General features: G+C 37.9%; 1 protein-coding gene across 4 annotated transcripts in view; it reads left to right on the forward strand.

The window, feature by feature from the left end:
• BMAL1 (basic helix-loop-helix ARNT like 1) overlaps positions 1-17,959 on the forward strand; it is an 87,674-nt gene that overhangs the window by 34,862 nt on the left and 34,853 nt on the right. For all 4 annotated transcript variants that reach the window (XM_067532058.1, XM_067532060.1, XM_067532057.1 and 1 more), the window contains 6 exons: positions 2,957-3,092; positions 3,910-4,057; positions 8,581-8,601; positions 14,406-14,444; positions 14,813-14,854; positions 15,943-16,100. In XM_067532058.1, coding sequence (XP_067388159.1) covers positions 3,918-4,057; positions 8,581-8,601; positions 14,406-14,444; positions 14,813-14,854; positions 15,943-16,100 — 400 coding nt within the window. In that variant the 5' untranslated portion in view covers positions 2,957-3,092; positions 3,910-3,917. The remainder of the gene's footprint in view (positions 1-2,956; positions 3,093-3,909; positions 4,058-8,580; positions 8,602-14,405; positions 14,445-14,812; positions 14,855-15,942; positions 16,101-17,959) is intronic.

The raw sequence follows: 17,959 nt of genomic DNA on the forward strand, positions 1-17,959 counted from the left end.
TAGCCTCTTCTGGCCAAACAAGCCATTTTAAAAGCACATTAGTAGAAACCAATCTTAAAACTTAAAAATGAGCCCACTAATACCCTTGTATCTTTCTGGTATGTGGGGCTCTGAGTAAGGTTGCAACTGAGACTCAGTCCTGCCAAGTCTTGTGAGTTTTTTTTATCATGAGCGTAATGGGTTTAGTGTTTTTTCTGAGAGTCCTAGCTCCTGGAATCATGTGATAATGTGAATATTTCAGCTTTCATTTAAAAAACAAAAAAAAGGTTTCTAGATGGTTTCAGAGGAAAGCTTGAAAAATTAATTTTAAAGGCTCAAAAACCAGAAGGCAAATAAGAACGCAACACTTACTATTTTAAAAAATCACATTATTTTTAGGCAATTCTCATAATTATTTTGGGTCTGACTTATCATTTTTGAACAGTTGGCTGTATTGGATTCATCACATTTCTGTCTAGACCAGGACCACCTTGCGCAGTGCTGAACTGTGTCAAACTATGTGGGGATTTTATATATAGACAATGGAAATTAGAATGAAGTCACTCTTTATTGCAAATGACTAGTGGGTAAAATTTCCAAAAGCATTTCCTGACTTAGACTTCTAAATGTAATTTTCAAACGTGATATAGTCATTTAGGAGTTAATTTCAAGCATCATTTTCCACATCTTAAAAAATCCAGCATTTAAAATATTTAGGAAGCAGAATTGTATCTCTGTAACTGTGGTATTACCTAACTAATGATTTTGTAGGAAGGAATATCAACAATGTGTGAGATGGTGCTGTAAGAGAAAGCTATCAATATTCTTCTTATGGGGCATCTCCATTACTGGAGGTTTGCAACTCTGGCAGCCCATTTTTGAACAATCCTCTCCCAATCTCATTGTGGCTGAATAGTCCTTTAGATCTGCCCAGGATTCCATATTGTCCATCCAAGATCTTCTTCGGTCTTGTGTTCTTCTGCTGTCAACTTTCCCTTCCAGTGCTCATAAACATACATTGCCCGCTGAACCCCTTAAAATATCCCTGTAAATCATCTTTTTTTTTTCCCCATAAGATCTCTGACTTGCATTTGTTCAATTCCAATTATCTCCAGTACCTATTCATTGGGTACATGGTCTATCCATGATATTTTCAAAATTATTCTATAACAGCATAATTCTTTATCATCACTTGTTTGAATGTTCGTGTTTTACAGCCATAATTTAACACAGACCCAGGGCAAGTTTTTACGAGTTGGAATTTAGTCTTCAGATTTGGTCTCTCTCGCCCTTGTTATTCTGGTGCTGACTTCAGCATCTGGTCTTTCATCTTCTGTAATGATGCTTCCTAAGTAGCAATAATTTCTTACTTGCTGTCCAGCTGGATTGTATCAGCATTCAAATATGCTTAAATCTAGTAAATGAGGAGTTCACAAAGTTTTGCAGTAAGACATCATATCCAAAAGTTCATTTACATGAGTCCATACAACCACAAGATGTAGAACCAATAAACATGTTACTGTATAACCAAATGTACATTTGCAGATTATTTCAGTACTAAACACAGTCACTTTTTTAATGATGCATCCTGAAGGTGAAAAATCTCACTTTGACTAACAGGACCAAACAGAGTATGGTCTCACTATGTCTTTATTAAAACTCCTGATATTAACATTTCTAATTTTGAGATAAAACTGCAGAACATGATGCTAAAGCCCGCCAGAGTTTCATGTTGTTCGGGTTTGTGCTGTCTGCAGAACTATACAAATCTTCATTTATGTACAAACAAGCCTTCTAAATATTAACCTTGCCAGAATAATTAAAGAAGGTATGTATGATCCGGAGCATGTTAGTCTGCTTCTTTCCGTCTTTGCCAGAAACAAGTTAGTAAACTGTCGGGATTGCTTTAAAGCAATAGTTTTGTGTAATGATTGTGCTATAGGGGGAAAAAACGTAATCCTTGTTTGAATGTTTTGTCATCATTTTTCTCTAACTTTTCTCTAACTTTCCAGAACTGAACTGGCTGAGTTTCTTGCTTTTTTATTTTCCTCCATCAATCTGACATCCAGTACAGTTCCATTTCTGTCATTTTTTTCTCCTTTGTTCTATAGCATTTAGAATTGTTACTGGATTGTACAAGGTCTGTTTGTCTTGCATGAAAATATTCTATTAAGATTTCACTATCCATAGTATGAAACTTTGGAACAGTTTGTGTTACCAGTGAATGCTTTTTGTCTAGAAGTGGAGAGAAACTATATTAATAGATTTATATGCTATTTGCCTAAATACTCTTCATTTTAAGGGCAGAGTTAGAATTGTTTTGGTGTAAGTAATTTTGGAAAGTTTAGGATGTTTGATAACTGACACAATTTAATTTATAAAGCTTAAGAATTTTACTGTTTTATATGAAGGGGAGGAGGAAACTTTACAAATGTAATCCCAGATACTGCAGTCTGACTCACATAGGCATCTTATTGCCTTAGATCAGAGCCTTATTTTGTAGACCATTCTCTAACCGGTACTCAGTATTTCAGTTCAGTATGGTTGTAATTTTTGATTATCATGTCACTTTATTATAGTATTTGCCTTTTCTGCCAAAAAGTTGATAGATGCATGTTTAAGTTGATAGTGTCCATTCGAAACCCATTTCTTTTTATTTGTTTTTGATTGCTTGTCTCCTTTGACTGTGCTCCTGCCTTTAATTCAACCACTAATATTACTGTATCTATGCAAAGTAGATTGGGGCAGTGACATTACTTGTTGTGAGGTGCCAGATATACCTGTTGTGCTATATAATTAACAGAAGTTTTGTGGTTGATCATGGAGAATTAAAATTTAGCTGTCTTGGGCAGTAGTTATTTTTATTTCACGCTAACTTCTCCCAGATCATGTTTGTGAAATTTTTAAAGGGGGTTGGTTGGACAAGCCAGAAATCTTTTAAAAGTGATGTAGCTTTTTTTGTTTTCTTCCTATTCAGATTTTTGAAAGAGCTCGACTAACAAATTGCAGGGCATGAAAGAAATTTTAAGGTGATTGTTGAGGCAGAATCAGCCAACAGATTGATTGAAGACCTTTTCTTCTAGGTTGGATCTAGACTTCCAGAAAGTTTTAAGGTAAGAACTGTCCATTGATATTTAGTTGCTGCTTATGCAGTTGCTTTGGTATCTGATATTTTATTATATATTCTGGCACTGTTCCTTGTGAAATATAATTAAGTGGGTTATTTGATCTATAGTACTCTAAAACGGTATTAAGGCTAATTGGTTTCTTTTGCACCTCTGGTCAATCTTTTTAAGCCATCTCAGAGTTTGCGTGTTTTGTTGGTTCTCTTCTCACACCAGTTTTTTACTACCCTGCCCCTTATTTTTTCCTTAGTCCCCTCTCTGGTACCTTTTATCCAATTCACCCATCCTCCACCACATCTTTCTGCCTTATTTCTTTTTCTTTATATAGCTGTTATGATGCTTTGATCTATTTTTTTAGTCTGCCCCCACTTCTAGGTATTACACAGTTATTGCTTGTGTGTGTATGTTGTCTTTAACAGATTGCAGTTAATAATGTAGTCTAAAACAGCATTTTAAGAAATTGATCATGTTATATTACTTAGCTTGCAGCACTTACTGGCAACTGTATGAAACATTGCTTGACTTTAAGATATACAACTTTTAGAGAAAACTGTCTTAGTTATATACTGTTAAGTATTTAACATATGTGTTGTTGAAATAAATTTAATGTAATTTCTCTTCAAAATTTCAGAAGTATGTTGGTTTTATAACAAAAGCAAATGATGTAAATTCATCTTTAGCAGATTCACTTCGCTTAATTTTTTTTTGAGGGGGGTTATTTTATTTAAAACAAAATCTGTAGTTTTTTCTTATTAAATATAATGTAAAAGTAATGAACCTACTTATTCATTTTTGGTCATTCCAGACGATCCAATGGCTGACCAAAGGATGGACATTTCCTCAACAATTAGTGATTTTATGTCACCAGGACCCACCGACCTAATCTCCAGTTCCCTTAGCACTCCAGGCCTGGATTGCAATAGGAAAAGGAAAGGAAGTTCTACTGATTATCAGTAAGTATGATTTCTATTAATTTTAACTTGGTTGATAGGAATACTTATCTTTTCCATCCTGTTGCAATTTTGCTATGAAGAACTGAAGTATTTTAGCACAATTTCTTGAACACATTTTATAACCTGTGTTTATGTGAACATTGGAACCTTTTTAAATAAAAGCTTTATACCAACAGAAAGGGGGAGTTCTTGGGTTTATAATAAAATACAGCTTACATTTCTAGTGCTCATGATTTGAGAGATATCAGAAAGTGAACCTGTAACTTTTCCAGAGTACAATATTTTCCCTATTGGACCGCAGACCAATGTAATTTTGATGATGGCATTTGAAGAGCAATTCCACATACTAGGGTGAGGTTGTTAGGAAAAGGCAAACATTTTTCTGGTCATTTGTTTTTATTTTTTCATGAACCATTAAAAAACTGCTCAGAGATTTGGAATATTAGAAGTCATGCTGGTGGAGAGGGATTAGTGGGCAAAGCGCTTGATTGATTATCAAATGACTCTATACTTTCACATGAGTATTACCACTGCATGTTTGCAGTGTTTATGCCTGGAAGGTATATGTACATATTACATACAGGAATATTGACACATTTGCTTTCTTTTAACTTTTACCTTTAGAAATACTCACTCTGATTTTTCTTTCTAGCCTTGTTTAAAGCAAGGCATATCAAACAGCAACATTATGTATAGACTTTTTTTTAGATAACTTTAGATAACAGTTTTTAAAATGTGTTTTTCTCTGCCTGTGGGGCGTATACAGTTGGAATCATGTACAAAGTACATCTGACTTTACAGGCAGAACAATACGAGAAATAGTATTTAAACTTCACAATGCTACGAATCTTGAGTAAGGTCATGTGTCAGAGCCAAGAGTAAACCTCAGATGTCCTGTTGCCTGGTTCTTTGCTCTAACCAGCATTCTGTGATTTGCTGTAATACCTATAAAACAAGGCTGAGCCAAGCACCTGATCCAGTAAAAATTGGATCAGGCCACAACTGTTTGTTTTAAATGAAAAATTCTATTACGTTCCTTTTTTACTGACTCTGTAGGTATATGAGGCTGGGAAACTGAATGAATGGAGATAATTTAGGCCATAAGGTAACCTAAATAGCAGGAGGAAATGAGAGGAGATTGAAAATCAGATGCAAAACTAGGAATATTTCCCCTTTTTTCTTCAATCCTTCTGCCACTTCTTACAGTGTGCCACAGAAAGCCTTGTTTGATTATTACTGATTATTTTTGGTCTCCTCTGAGGCTAAAGGCTGGTAATAAGAACTAAGGTAATTTTGCAGTAGGTCTCTTACCTGTTGCTTAATCAGCGTATCTAATTTTGTGTTGGTCCATAATTCCAAACAATTGTTCTTGAAAAAACACAAGGATCTCTTCTTCAAAAACAGAAGGATGGTTGTACAGGTGAAATTTCTTTAAGAGTCACTAAAAATAACCTCTCTTTTTATGGAGGAAGGCTGGTCAGTAAGAGATTTTTTTAGTCAAAGAACTACAATCCAAGTTCTAGCATATACCTGCTTACTGACTTCACACATCTGCCCCAAGAAGTCACAGACTGACTCATTTTTCGGAAGGTGAAGATTTTAGTAATTTCTGCCAGATTTCAGAATAGGTAATTCATATTCTGCAGTAAGCACCTCAAGACCAACCCAAAGTCTTTAAATCACTGTGTAAAAGTGTAAAAATCAGTCAGTATCCATAGCTGGCAGCAGAATAACTTATGGGATGCTCTTATTGATTATTTAACACAATTACTTGCTGTTGGGGTATAGCCCATTTTCACATAAGTCTGTACAAATTCTGTCATTTTAGGCCTAGAGTCTAATATTGGAATGTTCCATTTTCTCTGGACTTTTTTAAAATCCATATTGAGCATGTCAGTTATGAAGTACATTAAGATTCTTTAATTCAGAGATCTAATAGTCTTTGGAGACTTTGGACATATGGACTATATACATTTCCACCTGCAATATTCATTTGACCAGCCTTTTTGGAATAAGATCATTGTTCTAATTTTAAATGTATCTTACCAGATTTAGCTGAAGCATGCTTTATCTTATCAATTTCTGATACCTCAAGAAAGCATTTTTCCATATGTATCCTCTGAATTGGAGCACTGTTGAATTCCTCCTTTCCTTCAGAAAGACAAAGTCTGTTCTTGGATTTGTGCTCACACTAATCTCAAGGGTAGAATTTGTAATTAAGAGTTAAATAAGTGATAAAACATACTGGTTCCTTAATACTAAGTTTAATAATCTTTCACAGCTCTCTTCTCCTGACTATAAGACACAACCAAACCAAGGAAATGGTGGTTACATCTGGAGGGTAAAAACATTTACACTGCCACCAAAAATCCCTATTTTATATTTATAGAGGGTTCAGAGTTGGCTCCATGACTTCTCTTCTGTTCTGGTGTTACTGTAATGAGTTATTCAAAGGCAGTCATGTTAGGCTCCTTTCTACCCCAATTTACTCTTCCTCTACTCTTGAAATAATAAGACACTCACTAGTATCCAGTTTTGTTCTGTTGGTCAAGTGGGTGGAACAGGGGTGGAGGGGAGCTCCCCTGTTGTGGTCTACCTTTGCCAAGTACAAACCAGCCCATCAATCAGGTCTTCTTTGGTCCACAATGCCTTCTTCTTTTCAGTTTTTCTTTCTGATTCCAGTCCACCAGACCAGCTCTCATCCAGTCCTCTGCTATCACTGCAGCAGGTCTTCCCCATTCTACTACGATATGTTCCAATATGCTGGAATCCAAGATCATCGCAAAGTGAGACCTCTCAAAGGAGTCCCTGTTCTTCTGCTTACATCTTGGGCGTGACTGCCCACTCTGAATCCTCTAACTTCCAGATCATAGCATTCCACTCTTCCCATGGAATAACTTTCATGAATTCATACTCTTACATGTGTAGGTACATAATATATTTAACACAATTCCTAGGAAAAAGTATAAAGTCAAAATAATGCATCTTTAAGCACCTTATGAAATTATAGAGAAGCATATGCAAATTACCCAGGTATCTGGTGAAAACTGAGGGTATGTTCACCTTTTAACCTACAGAAGGAGCCAGAGACCCTATGTTCCCAGCTAGCTTCCTAGCCCCAGTGCTTACATCAGGGTTCTCTCACAACCTGGCTTTAAATACAAGGATTCAGGAATGCCTTAAAGTCAAAAGGGATCCTAACCTTGCTCTGGACATATTCTATGACTGAGTCTCCCATGATTTCACTGCTACTGCAGCACATGCTGGGGTCTGCCACCAGAACTTCACAGGTGGAAATAATGATCTAGGTATAGATTGGGCACATTTATTTCCAGTAAATTTATGAAGGCAATCTTCAACTGAAAAAGTAGTAGCTTCCATTTTGGAGGTCTTGGGACCCACTAATCAATAACAGGAGGCGAATGGACCCTGAATTTGGGATTTGACTTAGCACATTGTGAAAATCTTTCTTTGTGATAGTTGTTCAACTACCTAAAAAAGTGTGTGAATGATGACACCTCATTTAAGTTCCTCAAGTTTTATGCTAGTTCTGTGTGATGTCAATACAAATCTTTATTGGAAGTAGTGTAAGATCACTGATTAGTATGGGAAATATGGAATTCCCAGACTCTGATTCATAAGGTTGGAAAACACTGAACATTATTTGGATGGGGTTTTTTTAATTAATTATTTTGAGAAAGTATAATGAATGGTATAATAAAGATTATCACATCTATTTTTGTTTAAAACTGCCAGTGTCAAATTTTCAACTGAAATAATACTTCATATTAGGTGCACTTTACTTCTGTGATAACAGTAGTATTATAATGGCTACTATGAAAAGGGATTCACAAATAAAGTCCATATATTCGAGTATATTTGTAGAGCTTTTAACAAAAAGTTGTAGGAAGATACGTTGTTCAGACTAGAATGTTGCTACAAGTGTCTTAATTCACTTGAAGTGTATCAATTGAACTATATTTACATTTTACATGAAACTGTCCTTTTGATAGTAAGGAAAAGCTTGTCTGATCTTCAAAATAAAGACTGCAGAACTAACTTTAAAAAAAAGTCCATCTTTCCTACTGGGCAAAACCCAGAAACAAGAAAACTGGGAGATGCATACTGCATCATCCCTTGAAGTGCCCTGTACTGGAATACTCTGATCAAAGGAATAATGTACACAGGTAGAGCAAAGGTTCACCAGACATGTTCAAGAAACAGAAGGCATGTGATAGGTTTAATGTTAGGCTAATCAGCTTTGGTGTCTTTTCAAATCAGTTGTGTAAACTATAACATTATCTTTCCATAAAAAGTGGAGTTGCTCGATTTGGAAGCAGGTTATAAACATGTTTGTCACTAGATTATGAAAACTTTTAGCTTTTCCAGACTACAGAATATCAGTGTATCTGAATGGAGAGAAAAGTGGAAATTAAGACAAACAATAGCAATTAGCAGAATATAGCCTAATAAGCACTAATAATGTTTGTACATTGAGTATACATTTTTCTTTATCTTTTCAGACTTGATGGCTTTTCTTTTGAGTAAGTATAAAGATTATCTATCTATCTATCTATCTATCTATCTATCTCCCCAAAGTATATCTGTAACAAAGTTTTTATTTCTGATTGAGACACTGATGACCTCAACAAAACTACTCAAGTTCTGCTCTTTTTTTATGGTACTAGAACATCTTCTAATGTACAGTTTGGAGTAATCTGCTCCTGGTGCTATAAATATATTTATTAGATGAGCCTTGAAACTAAGTTATGTAAATTGAATGTTATGCCTACTATGTAAGGGAGCAAGGAACTTGTATAATGCTTTGAAAGCTGCTAGAGCAGCATAAAAGTCTTTCAATGGAGATCAGAATCAGGCACTTATTTTTAAGGTCAGATTTTTCAAAAGTGACTAGTGATTTTGTGTGCCCAATCTGAGATGCCTTAAGGCGTGATTTTCAGAAAATGTGAGCAACAATCCTCTGAAAATCAGCCCCTGTAATATATCACAAATTGGGCACCCAAAATCACTAGTCCCTTTTGAAAACGTAGGCCTGATTGTCTTTGGGTTAGTCTATCCTCTTCTGTGTAAGAACATATGGAAGGGAGAAGAAAAATATTCTGAAATCTACATATCCACTCTCAGAGCAATAGCCCTGTTTGACTTAAATTAATCCAAACTTTCTTATTACATCTTAAGAAAATAACTTCATACATTTGGGGAAGTGGTGTGTGTCATTTAAAGTTCAGCAGGGGTAGGACAAGTGATCCAAGATGAAGGACTATCTCTGGGAAAGTCCCAGGATCAGTTTGATTTGCTGAATTTGCAACAAATAAATGGAAATGCTTTAATATGGTGGAAATATCCATAAAATGGAACAAAAATAAAAAATAGTTCTGCCAAACTGCAAGAGCAGAGCAAAGAAAACTAATTTCTAGAATTGTAGAACTAAAAAAAAAGACTTTTATATCTTGACTTTAGCAAAGGTTCTGATGTGGTCTCCCACAGTATTCTTGCCAGCAAGTTAAAGAAGTATGGGTTGGATGAATGGACTATAAGGTGGACCAAAAGCTGCCTAGATCATTGGGCTCAATGGGTAGTGATCAATGGCTCGATGTCTAGTTGGCAGCCGGTAACAAGCGAGAACCCCAGGGGTCAGTCCGGGGACTACTTTTGTACGACATCTTCATTAATGATTTGGAGGATGGAATGGATTGCACCCTCAGCAAGTTTGCAGATGACTCTAAGCTGGGGAGAGTGGTAAATATGCTGGAGGGTAGGGATAGGATACAGAGTGACCTAGACAAATTGGAGGATTGGGCCGAAAGAAATCTGCTGAGATTCAGTAAGGACAAGTGCAGAGTCCTGCGCCTAGGACAGAAGAATACCATACGCTGCTACAGACTGGGGATCGACTGGCTAGGCAGCAGTTCTGCAGAAAAGGACCTGGGGGTTACAGTGGACAAGAAGCTGGTTATGAGTCAGCAGTGTGCTCTGGTTGCCAAGAAGGTTAATAGCATATTGGGCTGCATTAGTAGGAGCATTGCCAGCGGAGCAGGGGAAGTGATTATTCCCTTCTACTCGGCATTGGTGAGGCTGCATTTGGAATATTGTGTCCAGTTTTGGGCCCCCCACTACAGGAAGGATGTGGACAAATTGGAGAGAGTCCATTGGAGGGCAACAAAAATGATTAGAGGGCTGGAGCACATGACTTATGAGGAGAGGCTGAGGGAACTGGGCTTGTTTAGTCTGCAGAAAAGAAGAGTGAGGGGAGATTTGTTAATGGCCTTCAACTACCTGAAGGGGGGTACCAGGGAGGATGGGCTAGACTGTTCTCAGTGGCGGCAGATGACAGAACAAGGAGCAATGGTCTCAAGTTGCAGTGGGGAGGTCTAGGTTGGATATTAGGAAAAAAGTTTCACTAGGAGGGTGGTGAAGCACTGGAAAGGGTTACCTAGGGAGGTAGTGGAATCTCCATCCCTAGGGGGTTTTAAGGCCTGGCTTGACAAAGCCCTGGCTGGGATGATTTAGTTGGGGTTGGTCCCGCTTTGAGCAGGGGGTTGGACTAGATGACCTCCAAAGGTCCCTTCCCACACTAATCTTCTATGAAAAGTAATTCTAGAATTGTAGCCTACACCTCCTACACTGACTTTATTTGGTATTTCTAAGTTGCCTACTGTGGGCTAAGGTATAAAGTATATCTCAGAATGTACATACATGCTTCCATGTCCACTATGAAATGGCCAGTATCCTTCTTAGGAGCAGTAACAGAGGTGCTAACATGAAAAGACAACAACTACTTATCACACAGAAGGTCTGCATAATAGTATAGCCTTATGAGATGGTGAACCTGAGGCATTCTACAAAAATTGACATCTCAGGGTAAGGACTTTGGGTGAGGTTTGCAATGGGGACTTGGGCACCTAAGTGTCACTTTGGGTACCATTGGCATTCACAAAACCACTGCTCTGCTGCCACTTGATCCTGTAGGCACCTAAATTCCCTGGGAACCTAAGATTCCACTGTTAAAGTCCCCTGGGTGCCTAAATTTCAGTAGCTGGGCATGCATGAAGCTGCCTAAGTCCTGACTCTGTTCAGCAACTTGGTACCTAATTTATGACTAGGCCCCAGTGGGATTTGTAAACTAGGCATTCCCCCACTTATCTTGGCTTTGGGGCCATATCCAGTAGATATGCTCAGAGCACACCTAATCCATACAAAACATCTAGAGAAGCAGGTGATGCTGCCCTATTATAAGCTTTAATCTAGTGGTTAGAGCACTCACCTAGGATGTGGGAAATCCAGGTTCAACTCTGGCTTCTGCCTAACGTGGAGCAGGGATTTGAATGTGGGACTAGACTACAGGGTATTCTGGGATAGGACTTTCTCAGTCTCTCCTGTTGAAGCTATTCCACTCTATAAATAAGTATTCATTGGAGTAGGGGGACAGAAGCCTGGGTCATCCACATTCTAAGTGAGTGCCCTAAGCACTGGACTATTGTGTCATTCTCTTGCAGTCTTTCTGTAGCCCAGTGGATATTTAACATTTATATAGAATGGAATAGCTTAAACAGAAAAGATTTAGAGACACTTGCCCCAGAATACCCCATAACTTAGCGGTTAGGGCTTTGTCCTGGGAGGTTGGAAGAGACAAGTTCAAATCCATGTTCTGAATCAGGCCAAGGTGGGGAATTGAGCCTGAGTGAGTGCTTTAACTGGGCTATACGGCTTTTCTTGAAAAAGGATTGACCTTTCTTAGCTCCTAATTCCAGGGGAGGGTTCACAGCTGTGAATCCCAAGTGGCAATAGGCACCACACTCCGGCCAAGAGTTAAGCACCTAAGTTGCATTGATGGGTGGGGTATAGGCAATACCCCTCTCTGTGGCATTTTCTATTGGCTAGCTTAGGCACCTCCCTGCACAGTGTGGTGGCTTTTGTGAATTCCATGCTTAGATGCCTAACTCTCCCCATGCATTGTATAGGGAGCCAGAGTGCCTAATTCAGTGTTGTGAATTCCACCAATTAGCAGAACACCTGCAAGATAGGTGTGCAACATTCAGCATTCCTAAGTCTCCCTTGTGAATCTCACCCTTTGTCTTATATCGTTAAAGTGCCATGCAAATATTGTACTATATATATAAAAAAAAAAAGACCAAGTATCAGTAAAGAATGGTAGTGTTTGGAACCAGGATGTAGAAGTCAGGCCTAGTGGTCAGAGCAAGAGCTAGAGTCAGGAAGCAAGTCAAGGGTCAGAATCAGGAGTCGAGTCGGAATCAGTAGCCAGAAGATAAGCCAGCATCAGAACTGGGACTAGTGACCAATGGTTCGGAGTAGAGCGTAGCATCAGGAAGCAGAGACAAGGCAAGCATCAGGCATGGAGAAGGAGTAGGCCAGTAACTGAGAGCAAGGGCAGGAACAAAGCAGGAATTGGGAACAGATGGGAGTGGTACAAGAACAGGGAACGTGTTGGATGCAGATCGCAGGAGACAAATAAATTAAGGAACTGATGCAGCAACAATATAAAGTCTGCTCAGTTGCTCAGACAGTTCACTTTGGTCACTTCCTGGCTTACCTGGTGGGTGTGAGTAAGAAAAGCAAATGGCACTGATTCAAAAGTCCCCTAAACTTCAGCATTTGCCATCGAAGTGCTCCAGTAGAGGGACTACAGGACCCTGCTTGGATAAGGGAGGTTCTCCCTGAGCCTGGAGGTGGCTCCTTCTCCCTGAAAGGAAGCAAGTAGTTCACCAAGGGAATGCACTTCTCCTGCAGGCTGAGCCATTTGGATCTACAATGCTAGATTCTCAGTCTGTTGCAGGTTAACTTGTTCCTGTGGGTCTAGTGGCACAGGGGTACCGACGGGTACTGGCAAGAGCACCTCCACTGTGAGGAGGGGGGGTCCAAGAGGCATAGGTGGTCATATCTAGTGGTCAGAGCAGGAGTCGGGAAGCAAGTCAAGTGTCAGAGCCAGATTCAGAGTCAGGTTGGTAGCCAGAAGATTAGCCAGGGTCAGAGCTGGGACAGATAACCAGTGGTTAGGAGTGAACTATAGGGAAAGGAGCCAGAAACAAGGCAGGGAGCAGGGCAGGAACAGAGGGTAGGGACAGGAACCAGGAAAAGGATGGGAGCAGAGCAGGAACCAGGAACGGGTTGGACACAGATCTCAGGAGGCAGGTCAGAGAGGGGTCTGACACTGCATCAACATAAAATCTACTTGGTCGCTTGGACAACCCACCCTGGTCACTTTTTGGCTTACATGGTGGGCATGAGTCAATTGGGCAACCTCATGCCTTGGGCATTCTTTTTTATAGAACTTCCTGTGTGGGTCTGACCTTCCATGTTTGGTTAAGTGGCGTTTCATTTATCTCCCTTAGTGGAGCTGAGGGAGTGTTGGAGCCCCCACCATCCCAGGTTCTAGACCCACTGAAATCGAGGACCTGCACCCTTACATCCTTACAAGTAAACTCTTAGGTTAGAATCCACCAGTAGGAGCTCCCTAACATCAATGTACTGAAGTCCTCTATGAATACTAGCTCACAGTTGAATTTCAAAGCAAACTCTATCTTGAGAGGTTCTTTCAGATTCCCATTGGAACTGATATAGTAAAGACTTCAAAATGTAGGAAATTGTGATGCTCTGAAATAGGAGCTCAAGAACAAATCTTGAAATAAATAAGGGGGGAGTATAAAGAGAGAATTTTTCTGTTTAATTGATCTGCACCTGCAAATTCCATGCGAGAATGTGAATGCTAAGAGTCAAAAAGGAGTGCTAAACAGAACAAGAGGTCTAAGTAACTTAACCATGTTCAGTTTAGGAGTGACCTGAAGTAAAAACTGAACATGAAGAACTTTTAACTGTTAGCTGAAGACTTTGAAGATGTGGAACTGAGAGCGATTATTGTTGGACTCTGTAACAAATATGCTGTGAATCTTTTGTTTCCATTTTGCCAATGCAAGTTGCCTGTTAATGGATTAAAAGGATTTCTGCTTTGGAGAAAAACTTAAAAGGACGCATCAGTACACTAAAGGACATTTTAATAACACTGATGCCTTCTCTGAATGTCTGCCTGTTTTACTGCTTGGTACAATTACTTGAACATCTTGATTTATTCCATTGATGTGCTCCCGTCATAGTCTTTCACAGAAACATTTGTATGTTCTCTTTGAATAAATTGGTGAATTATTTTTGTACTAAAGTATTTAAAGACAAAAGTAACATTTCATTATGATTATTTGCAATAACTGTCTGACTTTCTTTGGAGAAGCATGAATAAATGCTTATTCCATAAACAAGCTGACATTCACTAATTCTACTGTATTTCTGACATGCTGTTTTGTTTTGATTTTTGTAGCGAAAGTATGGATACAGATAAAGATGACCAGCACGGAAGGTACTGTTGCACTATTACTAAAATGGGCATTCCGAGGGATTTAATTACAGACTTGATTCCTGTGGGTGAACTTTTTCGTTTGTGTGTCTTCCCACTGAAGTCACTGGGGCTCCATGTGGATCTGAGAATTTGCAGGATCAGTGTCTAATGTTATAGCTAGAATAGAAAGTAACATGAACCTTAGTGGGAAAACCTATTGTGAATGAAAATCCTTTCTAAACTCAGATTAATTTAGTATGGCCCCCAAAATATTGTTGTAACTAAAGACCAACAGCTACTCAGTGTATACAAAAGGAATTATTAGAAAATTATGTAGAAAATAATGGTGATAAACTTGTGACTTTGTAATGTAACTTCCTCCTCATCAGGTTGGAATATACAGACCAACAAGGCAGAATAAAAAATGCAAGGTAAACTATTTTCTTTCTTAACTAACTTACTGAATAAAGATAATATTCTAGTTCTCCTGTCATTTTAGGGACCTTGTGCACCTGTGCCTGAGTCTCAAAGTAAAAACTTATGTTAGGGCTTTTTTTCTGTTTGGCTTTTCCATCTGTTTTCAGTTTTAAAGGTTTGTTCCTGTATAAACTGCATGCAATTTTATGAAAATACTAATATAGTAGATTTTTTTATTGGAAATGCGTAGTTAAAAGTAATTTCCCTTAATATTAACATTAAATAGAAATAGCATGGCAAACTTCCTTTACATTGAACCAAAAACATTGCATGCTATAAGTATTATAAAATTACCAGGCTGTAAAGTGCTACAGAACATGTAATATACAAAATGCAAAACTAAAATAAAATAAAAATAAGCCACTTTGAATTTGAACATGCAGTGTCAAATTGATGATGTGATACTCTGCAGTTTCTGTAAGCGATAGGAAGAGCCTAGTTGAAAGCCGTTTTCCAAAATATTTTTAATAGTAATTTTATGGAATTAATAGGAAACTTAATTGGTTATTGCTACAAGGGAAAGCTTACAAAAGCACATATTTCAATAAAGAATTTTTTATTATAGGGAATTATAATATTTACACTTTTTGATGCTATTCTTTGGCATGAACTATTATCCATGTTTTTTGTACACACTGATACTTATGCATCTATGATCTTGATCTTGATTTTTATATATTTCCTATGGTACTTCAGTAGATGTGCTCAGATACTAAAACAGTGGTATAAAACCCAAAGATAGATAGGTAAAACCTGCTTGTCAGATAACTTCAGTACGGATTTTAAATAATGATCTGACTATCTGATGCTAAATTAGGGCCCCATCCTGCCACCATTACTCCCGTGAATAACCCTCATTCACACAAGTAGTTAACTTTCAATATTCTCTTCAGTGAGATTACTTTTGTCTGTGTGACCTTATGAATAAGGGTTGCAGGATAGGCCTTGTGGTCTGCTACTTTAAAATTAGTTATTTTTTGTTTTTTCTGACCATTTGAAACTTCATTACACTATTCAATCTTACATTTTTGTTATTGCTTAGAGAGGCTCATAGCCAGATCGAAAAAAGACGCCGAGATAAGATGAACAGTTTTATAGATGAATTGGCATCTTTGGTACCAACTTGCAATGCTATGTCCCGAAAGCTGGATAAACTTACTGTACTGAGAATGGCTGTTCAGCATATGAAAACATTACGAGGTGAGTTACAAAAATTCTTATCTTTGTTCTGCGTTGAGCTTTGAGGCATGTTCTGGTGTAGAGCTTATGAACTGGAAGCATGGTCCATATGTATTAGCATGGACATCACTGTACCTTCCATAGAGTCCCATATTTATATTGGATTACTCAAGGTCTTGGCAGAAATAATCTGTGTGAGAGATGATACAGTACTAGAATCCTGGCATAAATTGACTCTGCTTTGACAGCATTCACTTAACTCAGCTTTGAGGCCAGAAACAGAGTCTGAAATTGGCTTACTAATTGAATGCAGTTAAACAATGCAGAAGACAGGCAACATAAAGGCAAGTTTTCCACAAGAAAGGTAACTCACTTGTGGTACATGATGCATAGTGTAGGGAGGCAGAATCCACCTCTAAAACTTAGGACTAGTGTACAGAACAGCATCATCTGTAAGCTGGTTACTGTCAGCTGCGCTTCCATATCATAGGAATGGGCTGTTAGGGTCTCTGGATCCATTTAATCATTGATCCAGTAGTTCCTCATTCAGCCTAACCCATTCTTGTTTATGCAGGCCAGTACAGAAGCACCTCTGTGACACATAGGCTGTGCCCTCCAGGACTTATATGTCACTGAAGATCTTATGCCAGCTTTCTGCACCTGGGTGAATTTCAGCTATAATGTTTTTTTTTATTATATGCATTTAACCAAAAAAACAGGACTACAAAATGCTACAAGTACAAAATGTGGCAGAGTTAAGGTTTCTGTAGGAGCATTACCTTTTGAATTTCCAGATTTGTGTGGTTTACTTTTAACTTCTAGTTTTATCAGCACAAAAAATTAACATCTCTATTTTGTTAAGAAAAAAAGACCAGGAGAGAGGGAGAAGAAAAAACAAATGCTAATTTTGCTACAGTTCTGTAAAATGGAAACCATATAAAACTAATGAACTTTTCAGAGAAATAGGTTCCCCAAACCACCCCTATATAACTGTCAGTGCTAATGTGTTTACTAAACAATATAGTCATTTGAACAAATACAAATAATAACTTCCTAGAAAATTAGTACTACATGCACAAAAGCAATTTATAGTTGAATTTTTATTTTGAAAAACTAATTTGAAGACAGTTCCTCAGCGATGTCAGTCTACGTGGTTAACTGTTTGAGTTATCCATGCACACGATCTAGATATTTTTTAATCAGGGAAAGTGCATATTAATTCAGTGCTGTGCTGACTCAGACTGCTGATCAGCTTTTTTGGCCAAAGTTTCAAAGAAGTCTTATTTTGGTTGAGATTGTATGGATATCTTCAACCCCAAAAGAGAAATTTTGGAGATAATTTATGACAGCTCAAAACAAGGGTATGTAGAGACCTTCATAACAGAATCCTAACTATATAGCATTCGCTGCCTATGAACGCTGTGATAATGGTGAATTTTTACTAATTTACAAGGTTGGCCTGCTTTCTCTGAGAATGGGGAGAAAAACAGTCTTTTGACACTCAAATATTGTATATAAATAGCTAGCATGGGTTCTACCGTAGAGATGTTACAGGGTGAAACTAAGTAATGAAAAGCTATGTATACTTAAATAGTTGAAATCTAAATAAATATATATAGTATCATAATTATGCAGACTACTAGCATAATTGTCAGGAGTTGAGGTAGGAAGGTGGCTCAGGAGAAGACCGGGAGGTATTCATTTTTTTCTGTCTTGTGACTTATCAGGCATTACATCTTAAATTATATTTGTTGTCTCTCACCCTAGTAAAGAACCTAACTTCCTGTGCTACTTTTAATTGGTAAGGTTATAATCTTTCATCAGCTCCCTCGTTACCAATTTAACTCAATGTATTGCTTTTCAAAGGACATAGCAGCAGA

This window comes from Emydura macquarii, unplaced genomic scaffold, assembly GCF_026122565.2.
Source record: "Emydura macquarii macquarii isolate MOO-44397 ecotype Brisbane River unplaced genomic scaffold, CSIRO-AGI_Emac_v2 contig_3240, whole genome shotgun sequence".
NCBI classification, from domain to species: domain Eukaryota; kingdom Metazoa; phylum Chordata; order Testudines; family Chelidae; genus Emydura; species Emydura macquarii.